Source organism: Hydractinia symbiolongicarpus, chromosome 11, assembly GCF_029227915.1.
Source record: "Hydractinia symbiolongicarpus strain clone_291-10 chromosome 11, HSymV2.1, whole genome shotgun sequence".
NCBI classification, from domain to species: domain Eukaryota; kingdom Metazoa; phylum Cnidaria; class Hydrozoa; order Anthoathecata; family Hydractiniidae; genus Hydractinia; species Hydractinia symbiolongicarpus.
The window spans coordinates 9673887-9684620 of NC_079885.1; the positions used below are offsets into that span (position 1 = coordinate 9673887).

The 10734-nt window shown below is 33.2% G+C and overlaps 1 protein-coding gene across 1 annotated transcript; it reads right to left on the reverse strand.

Annotated features, from left to right (window-relative positions):
- Window positions 1–3475: 3475 nt before the first annotated feature.
- On the reverse strand, window positions 3476–10029 carry LOC130614198 (solute carrier family 66 member 2-like). Its single transcript, XM_057435618.1, has 5 exons — window positions 9964–10029; window positions 6214–6511; window positions 5926–6059; window positions 5046–5262; window positions 3476–3907 (listed from the first exon to the last, which is right to left on the reverse strand). Exons 2-5 carry the CDS (start codon window positions 6468–6470, stop codon window positions 3733–3735), a joined length of 783 nt encoding a protein of 260 aa, XP_057291601.1. The 5' UTR covers window positions 6471–6511; window positions 9964–10029; the 3' UTR covers window positions 3476–3732.
- Window positions 10030–10734: the final 705 nt, after the last annotated feature.

The following is a 10734-nucleotide window of genomic DNA, read 5'->3' on the forward strand; positions in this document are numbered from 1 at the left end:
TTGTTTATAATTTAACACACGGGTTTTTCTAACTGCTTCACTCAATTTTTGCTCTTTTTCAGTTGCAATAATTTTGACTTTATTCACTTCTTTCAGTGAAATGATTTTTTTTTCAATTTTTTTTTCTCGAAAAATATCCTTGCGTTTCTTACGCACATTGCGTTCACATTATAAAAATATGCCGCAAGAGTGATGCAAGAGCAACGCAACGACGCAAGATATAAATTTTTTTTGATATTCTTGTGTTGTTGCGTCGCTCTTGCGTCACTTACTTCATACATGTTCACACAGTGCGCAAGATTGACGCAGACGCAACACAGACGCAAGTAAGTGTGAATCAGGCTAAGTGTGATTCCGAAACGCAAGTAAACACAGACGCAACAACAAACGCAAGAATATTGTCCGAAGAAAAGATGGAATAAAAAGTTGCTTTTGAAATATATAATTTGTAATGATAAAAAGTATGACAAGAAAAGTGATGAACCACTTTTTTTTTCGTTTACCATCGATCCTGCTACAGCATGGTCAATTAGATTTTCTATTTATTCTGTTTTCTTTTTCTCTTCCCTTCGGTAATTATAACATATTATAATGGAGATAAGCTAAATGTAATTCTTATATGTCTTTATGAATTATGTTTGTTTATGTCTCCAGTGCAAACGCACTGCGTTTGCATTTGCGTCAGATTTTTTAAATTACCATTTCACATACGTGTTGCTTGCGTTTGCATGGCAAATGTCAACCGGGTTACATGGCAACAAAATGGGCTAGTCTGCACCTCTATAACACATTGCTTGGAAGTGCGAGAACTTTAACATGGCAAATTCTACTAAACAGTTTCGAATGTTTTTAAATATGTCGGTCACGGATCAATTATGATGAATATGAAACAGGAACTTTGTTAGCATCAGAATAAAAACTCTGTATTCGTAAAATCAGCATCAAACTCGCTATTGGGTTGCACCAACCTCGTTCCCAGGGCTTCTTACCGAAAGTCAACCGCCGTCGTATTTAAATGCGACTTATACAGCTTTTTTCTCGGTATTTTTTCACTCTTTTATTTTGGATTGCTCCTTTAATTACGAAAAGTGAAACAAAGACGAGAGAGTCAATAAGTGCAAATGAAAGGTCTTGTGTCACCACAATGAGATATCTAGTCACAGGTGATGCTTTTGATGGCTCTCGCAAAAAAGTTGTTTATATCACGTGGCCTTAAAGCATTTTAATTGGATAGCGTTTTGGAAACGCGCGTAAAAGTCGAATAAAGTCTTCTTTTGAAACCGCGCTGAGCGGACCGCGTTTAGCGGGCTTGAGACTGAAAGAACAATAGCCGACACACTCAGCGCGTTCTGGAACGCTGAGTGAAAATTCGGCTTTACGGTATTATTTTTTGAATATCGTTTTTTTCTTTTGCGATTAACGTAAGTAATAATAATATGTGGTTGATTAATTTCACATGACTTATTTTCGCGACGTCCAAAACTGCCATTCCCCGAATATTAATTTTCGCTAATCACGTAAATCGAAATTTTTAGCGAAATTTTTCTTCTTGAAAATAAACTATTTTTATAGTTTTATTGCAAAGAATTATTTAAACAAATCCAGTTCATTTTAAATTAACCTTTTCAGCAATTTTCCATAGATAAATTATTGCAAATATGGGTAAATATCGCTAAATTCGCAAAAATTAATTTACGCAATAATGAATCAACTTAGGTACATATTCCTTAATTTCGCGAAAAAAAATTCGCGGTAATTTTTCGAAAAAAGACGTAATTAAATACCGCAATATCGAGCTTCTTTGTAAAATTAAATTCTGCGAAATGTATTTCTGAATTATTGGAGCCGAATCATTTGATATATCATCCTCGTCCCCAGGGTCTTGTGGCCCCTGAGCATGCCCCAGAACGCGGTTGTTGATACATTTGCTTATGCTGATGCTTTGACACTAAAACCAAACTGTTACATAAATAGCCATAATAAAACAGATTTAGCCCAAAACGACACAGGTTTAGCCCAAAACGACACAGGTTTAGCCCAAAACGTCACAGATTTAGCCCAAAACGACACAGGTTTAGCTCAAAATAACGAACTTTTCTTACTGATAAAAATAACGGTGTTGTAGACTAAAATTCTAATCTAATTTTTGGGGACGCTGTTTCTATGTATCATCCTACTTAGTCATGAAATCGACTCTTATATTGTCTTTTAAATACCTGTTTTACAAAAAACATTTTTGTTCCTGAGCGAAAATTAACTTTCCCAAATTCCTGTCATGCTGTTCACTCTTTTCTTTTTAAGGCATTTAAAATAAGAATGTTATTTTGTGAAAAAATGTTGATAAAGTACTTTAAATTTTGCGTTATTTTAAATACACCTTCGTCTTTAAACTCCATGTTGTGATTTTACATTTTCTGACAATTTGCGAAATTACAAAATATGTCGAAATACTATTTGATGCTAGAGAGAAAAACAAGTAGAATGAATCTAAACTCAAGAGCAAACTCTATCCCAGGGCCTGCAACGCTTTTTGATATGAGTACACGTTTCATTCTCATAATAAAAAAAGCTACAGGCCCTGGGACTGAGGATGAGCTCAAGAGCTGATGATCTTAAACACAAAATCTTTCAAGCAGCAGTAATTTTAAGAAATTGAGCACGCGCTTATAAAAAGCCCTTGAGGTAGTTTTTAACGCTAAAGCAAAAAATTCACCCAAATGTAAACAAACCTTTATTATAAGGGTTTTTTGACGTCGTTTTAAGGGTAACAAAAAAGATGGCGCAATATGAGCAATAGTTCAAAAAAAAGGTTGAGGAAGATATATATTCACATCTCAGGGTTCGCACAAGATTCTCTAAAAACCTCCCAAATCAGGAAAATTTTCTCGAAAATTTATGCGAAAGTTTTAAAACCATCTTCGTAAGTTAAATGTTAAAAATATGATACATGATAGTATTTCATGGTCATTGCACAGTTAAATGACAAATCGAAGCAGCACGGTTTGTTGTTCATGTCAAAGCCACTAGTGCTTACTTGACGGCTAAACAGATTTGTCGCCGCTGGCCTCGATGTCAAAAAGGCAAAAGCCCCTAAGAACAAGGTTGATGTAAAGAGAGAACTCTCAAAGCCGTACAAGATCAAATATCAAAATTCCCTGAATTTTTAAAAACATTTTCCAAACTATTAACTATTCCGCACATATACGCTTTTTGAAATCATTAGACCAATCACAATACAACGAAACCTATAAGAAGAATATGCATTAAATACGATAAAAACTGAGTTTGAGAGTTCAAAAACACGCCTAATCTTATTTTACCCGATATCATACTCAAAACACATGAAAATTCGATTTTACTACAATCCGAAAACACTACGTTTCCGAACTTACTCTGAAACTTCCAAAAAGACAAATCTTCGCGAGCCGGTGAGGAAAATGCAAAAAAAAGTAAACAAACAAACAAACAAACAAACTCTTCCTTATGAATTTTAACAATAATAACAATAATAATATTTATATACAAGAATTAAGATTAAAAAAAGATTCAATAGAAAATATTCACCATACGACCGATTATTGTTTCCAAAAACTATACATAATTTATTGTTTTTAAAAGCTGTAAATAACAGCATATCAAATAATTTTGTACAGCTGAAACAGACATGTCTATAAATACAAAACGCTACAAGCAAGTCATATAAGTAAAAAAAATATAGAGTAATATTTTTGCCTAATCTTTAGAAGTAATCTGTTTTCTACGATAATAGAGAACTTGATACAAAATGGCAATGTCTATAGTGACTTGTAAACTTCCACAGACACTAAACTGAACAGGGGCATCTTTGATGATGAAATAACCTGTTTTGAAGGTATCACCACAAAACCACATGGCAACCATTTTGACACTAAAATAAAAGTTTTTTGTATCCTATCAAACAGAAGCAGAAAACAAAATTAATTTAAGCTGCGAAGGTACTGCGGCCTTACACAAAACCTCTCGTCGTCCCTGGCTGACCAGTAGAGTTATAACTCTTGATTACTTCTGATAACAAATTATTCTCTCTGCACACTGTTAAAATTAACTGCAACCCTATTTAGGTCTGGACGGACACGCCCTTATTTAGGTCCGAAGGGATACGCCCCTATTTAGGTTGGGAGGGACGCGCCTTTATTTAGGTCGGGAGGGACGCGCCCTTATTTAGGCCGGAACGGATGCGCCCTTATCTAGGTCGTGATGCGCCCTTTTATGGCGAAATGAATTAGTAAAGTTGTCACTAGAGAACAAATATATTTTAATATAAAAAAGTTACATAATTTTATAGAAATAAAATTTGTAGGATTGTCCTTGATTGGTAGTTATGAACAAGTGGTCTAGCGCACAATTTTTATGTAACTTTTCATAAAAAAGATATTTGTTTTAGTGACAACTTTATTAATTCATTTCACCGTGAAAGGGCGCATCCGTGCTGACCTAGATAAGGGCGAATCCGAGTGAGAAACTACTACTCAAAGCGCAAAACAATTGTTAGAATAACCAGAACTATCATGGTCAAAACTTATCCATTAAATCTTTTGTTGATTATTTCTTCGTAATTTTTTAATTCATGTTGTGTTTTTATTTGAGAATTGATTAATGATTCAGAGCACGGATTATTTGACCATTTTCCAAATTAAATGCAGATCAAAAAATAAGAAAAAAAATTATCAATTCCTTGGAAAATCGAAATGAACTTTTTGGATTTCGAGCGCAACATCATGGCAGATAATGCATTTTCCGGCTATTCGCTGTGTTATGAGTGATATAAAATTTCTCCCGTATAAAGCAGCGGCCTACTTATACAAGATTTTTGGTATTTGAGTTTCTTTGAACCAAAACGTGTAAAAAAAACTTTTTTAGTAGCTATAAAACAAGTGCTTAATGTTTATAATGTTTACAACGTGGTAAGGGTCACAGGCTAATCTAACTCCGAGCAATGACCTAGAAGGGGTATTTTTACCCAGGTATCAATTCAAGAAGGGAGTTTGAATTCTTATTTTACTTACCTCATACCATGAGTTGATCTGTTATAGTAATTCTTATAAAACTGAGGAGCGCCAAGCATGGCTTCAGTAAACACTGATACAAAGCCTAAAGTTTCCAAATAGACAGGATAATTCGCCAGACAGAATGTCACGATAGAACCAACCAATACAAAGAGAACTAAAAACTTGAGGTAGTCACTGAAGTGTGTCCAATTCCAAAAGCTTCCCCAATCGCAATCTAAGAATAAAAACAAGTGTTTTCAATGTCCAATGTAGTTTGCTTTATTAGCCATATGTTATAATTGATTCGAATGTAAACTGGGCCAGTTGGTGGAGTAATGGAATCTAAGGTCAAAGCTGTCAATAGCCTTCTAGGTTGATTTGATTGAAAATGAGTTCTGGAGCAGTGTTTTTTATAAAAAAAAACAAAAAACGAACAAACGAACAATAAAGGTGATACATGTGTCAGACATATTAGTCGTCCTGGACATTGTCCCTCTTAAAATTTAATGAAGGTGAAATTAAAATAGCAGTCAGTTGAGAAGCCCTTTATATGATTTTAACTAATTTTTAGGATAAAAATTAAAAACAATTGAAGTGAGGTAAATTTTCAATTGTTTTCAAAGAGATAATAATATTTTCTTCAAAAAAATCAAAAAGATCAGAGGCGCTACTTATGAGAAAAAACTAATTCTGTTCTCGATGAAGTGTAAAGAATGCAATTTTAAACATACACCAACAACAGAATATAAAATGCATTCTTTTATCTCCAACCTAAACTAGCAAATGTTTTAAAAACAACTCTTGGATAATCAAACCTACTAAGTACATATGCACGCAAAAATAACAAAAAGATTCTGCAGTACGCATTACATTTTACATTATTGAGGCAAACCCGAACCTGTAAACTTTCGTCTTTTGGCTGTCAATTCATTTCCACGTTTTATTCTTATACACAATTCTAACATCACCAACATAGCAATGATCATTATAACACTCTGTGCAAGTAATGGCAGCTCAAATGGATGACCAAACCTAAAAACACAACAACAAAACAGATTACATTTATCATAAGAAAAAATCATAACAGGGCTGCCAACTCTTGACAATCATGGATCAGTGCGCTTGATTATTATTAGAAAGTTTAATAATGCTTGACGTGTGTTTAACATATATAAGATGTACCTACCAGAACAAAATTCTTAAAATGTTAGCAATCAATAATGCCAGACAAACATACGTAGAAAAACCATCAGTGTTAGATGAAGTATATATGTCATGGTATTGCGGTATATACGGGACAACTCCACCAAACACCATAGCACCTGATGCAGTTAATGAAATTAATGTCATGAAATTGACAGCCGAAAAATGCGGATAATGGCCAAATCTTTCCTTGACAGCATGAGCAAATTCTGCCACTCTATTTTGAACAACATCCCCCATGCTTGCACACCAATGCCAATGTCAATTATTTTTTATAATAACTGTGTGAAAAAAAGTATGATAGAGACGTCCTTCACATTTTGTATCTTCTTGCATAACCTCTGTTCTTCAACATCTGGGGGGGGGGGGAAACCACACAGAGTGGATTTAAAATTCTTTATACTAACATTTTGATGGCATACCAGAGTAATCATTAAATAAAGTTGATTTTTTTGCCAGAATTCAGACACCGATACCAATATTCATACTAGTTCAGGGTGGACACATCCAGGAGTTCTCCTGGAGTCAGCTAGGTTAACAAAACAGGAATTGTAACAAAAAATATATCTTACAACATAATGACTAAAAAAACCTAAGTGCATGCAATGTTTAAATGGGGAAATTCCAATTCTGAGCTTATAAAAAATGTTACTTCTTCCATTTTTGACATTTAATTTGGATTATCCACATGGAAAACATAATGAGATTTACATTTAGCATAAAGAGTTGAGAAATACTATTGAACAGAAAGTCATAATTATCACTTTCTGTTGTGTTTTGTGGTATGATGAAAAAATGAAAAAGTAACCTGCTGAAATAATTTGAACATTGGAATTTCTTATTTTAAGCATGAATACCCTCAAGATTTTTATTACTGTTTAGTATACTTTACATACTTTTTCGTGATATCAGCAAAATTATAAAAACAAATCTTATTGATTGGTTAGTATAGTACTTGAAGTGACACTGTGCATCATTTGACGATATCATATTGATACATGTTAGTAAAAAGGTATGCTGAAAGAGGCCAAACCAAGGAGGTAGTGTTCTCACCCCATATACTGCACGGACTAAGAAGATTGATAGTGCAGTTTTAAAAGCATATGCCCAAGAAGTTAGATCTTTTTTCTTCATAAACTATAGCTCCTGTTCCATCTTGCAGAATTGTTTTTTCCTATGAAATGTGTTTGTACTGATGGTCTGAGACAAACAACAATAATGACGTAAATGTATTCAAACACAAAAATTTGAGGCTTGTGTATATATAGGTAAAAAGCATAAGCTTCTTCTGTCACATTCATTATTTCTTGGAAGTAGTAGTATGCCTAGTTTTATATGTTTAAAACATTACTATATTTATTATAAATAACAACAGCAACAAGTTAATAAAGTTATGTTATATTGCCAAACAACCACACTGAATGACACTGGAGCTTAAGCCAAGTCAATTATATGCTAAAAATTAATCTTTTGGAAAATTTATTTTTCTTGTATGCTTACAAATCGCTATATGCTTTTCTCCTTTAAAAGTTTGTTGATATACTGCTAATTACTATTTAAAACATGTATGTTGCATGTTCACACACTCACATGAAAAAAGTTCATTATATATTATGCATATATACAAATTTTGATTCTAATTTAGGATAAGCCATTTTTCAGTAATTTTTGCTTTTTTCTTCACTTAACACAGAATCCTTTTCCTATGTTCGATAGTGATGTCCAATCGTGTTTGATGAAAGACACAATTCGACGTATATATACTTTATTATTTGTTTTTATATTTGGTTGGTGCACTTTACAGATAGTTCTTTTAAAAGAGATCTCCAGGAAATAAACTTCAATATTAAAATATTGCCACTTTGTAAAAATGCCATTTCAGCTAGTGAACGCAATCAAAGTTTCTCATTTCTTCTCATTTCATTATTTGTACTTATATCCACAGAACACAATCAAATAACGTTTTGTACATTTTTAAATTAAATAAAAGAACATTATATATACCAATTTCCTACAAACACAGACAAAAAAGTTTTCTAGTTACACATGTATCTTTCGTAAAGTTCAAGTTTCAAGTCTTAGTTTTTCACAAAAGAAGCTCTTTTGTTGGAAGGACATGTCGAATATTTTCAGGGGGTAAATGTACCCATTTTCTTCAATCTTTGTAACTGTTTAAGGCTGCGTGTAATGATGATAATGCAGTATCTAAAACAGCTTTGTCAAAACAACCACTTATAAGTCATTAGCTTCTGCAACGCATTTATGTCCTACCATAGTCATAAGAATGATTTTTATTCATACAATATTAATACCCCTGTTTTACCAACTCATCACAACCCGAACATTATTCGATCTTTCCATCACGCATTTCAATGGTCCTCAAACACGGAGAAAATTTCAATGTTACATAAAATTTGTTTGTATTTGTGCGCAAAAAAGCGTGAGCGGAGAAAAAATATTTTTTGATAAAAAGAATGTTAAAAAAAGCAATTAAATATCTTTTTTATTTCTTCAAAAAGAAAATATTTTGCTAACATTGCTTTGAGTCAGTAAAAGACTTTGCATCATTATTAATTTCTCCCTTGTGAGACAAGAGGTTCAAAGTCGTGTGGCTGTAGCTTTGTAACGTCTTATAACAATTAAGACAATTATCCGATTCTATGTTTTCTAAGTTATAATCTTTGACATTATTACAAGACGTCTTATCAACGAACAATGTAATGAACCTTTTAGAAGGTGTGCTGCTGAGCTCACAGACTGTCTGAACGATGTGACGTATGCTTATTTATTCGGACCTAGTCCTCTTGACTTTACGTGGCCTTGCAAATTTATTTAAAATTAAAGATGTTTACAGACCCGATTAAGGTGTAAATAAAGATTTTAAACGATTGTAATAGGTTTATTCTAGCATATTTATTATTGTCTTAACAAAATAACATTTTTTTCAATTTTTTTTTTCACTGGAGTGCCCCTTTCATTAGGTCAAATTTCATGGAATTTTTATGGCAGATATGAAAGTTATACATGTAAACGTGCCCACCAACCGAATTTTTTCCAATCGACTAGAACAAGGTCCGGAGCGAGATTGTTTAAATAGCTTATTTTGTCTATGATATCATAACCTAACCATCTGCCATCTTTTTTAAATCAAAATAGTCTATTTGGGCGGTTTTTTAAAACATGCCGGAAAACTTAGTGCGCATGCCGATCACCGGCATAACAAACTAAACGCGATATCTTCAAAACGCACCAACATATACGAAAATAATACTTCTACATTCAAGGGAGGATTTTAAATCATTTTTAACCCTAAAGATTGGTGCGACCACAAACCAGAAGGCTAATTTGTCTATCATAGACTATCTAGGCGGAATAGTCTAATTTTGTAGTTGTCCCTAGCTAACTGTCCAAATGTGAGCAAGAATGACTAATTTAAGCAGTGGCTTCAAGGGACATGTGAATAAAAAATGTTTCTCTATTTCTCTTTTTTTTCTATTCTGAAAGGATTATTTAGTTACAGGTAAATGCTACAAGACAATAATGAAGCAGAAGCGAGAGTGCTATAGCTTGCTAAAAAACCATAAACACATTCAAAACATACATAAAAGGATGGAGAAAGAAACTAAAAGTATATTAAAAACAAATTCATGATCAAAACGAGTTTTTAGGCACATATCTGTGTATTTAATCTTCTTATATTTTCAAAAAAAAGAAAAAAAGAAAAGCATCTTACTTTACACTGCACCGGGAGCCCTTTTTGTGTTTTCAGCTTTTAGTTTACAGACCGACATTCAAAGATGTACCAATATTGGTACTCGTCACGGGTACAGTCAACCTCGTTTCCAGGATCCCTTGACTTTTTACATCGGTGGTAGAAAGAAAAACAAGACATTAACAAAGGTTTCGGACTTCAATGATGGCAGTGAAGAGTTGGGAAATCATAATTGGTTACAGCGGCAGTATAGTTATTTGGGAAATCATCAAGCAGGTCTTAGCCTGTCGAACCCTACCATGGCCAGGCCTCCTTTAATACTGAATAATTTAGCCCCTCCACTTTTATGTATGCTCCGCCGGGCCTGCTCAAGGGTCAATTTTAGGACCACTGTTGTTTCTTATTTATATCAATGATATATTTAGAGCATCTAGTGTCTTAAATTTAATTTTATTTGCTGATGATACAAATTTATTCTTTAATCATGAAGATATAAACGCCCTTTTTGAAACTACTAACATAGAATTGACTAAATTGGCTGATTGGTTTAAAGCAAATAAATTAAAAACTAGATCAAAAACACTAGATATGCCTTTTCTCACAAACTTAGTAAAAAAGATGAAATGCCTGGATTTTTCCTGGATTAGTTATTGATCATGTAAACATTAGTGGAAAACAAGGTTTTTAAAAGCTTAGGAATCTTATATAAAGGCAGTTTCGTTTAGAATAAGAACTGCTTAAGAAGCATATATTTTTCCTTTATGCACTGCTATTTAAATTATGCAAACGTTG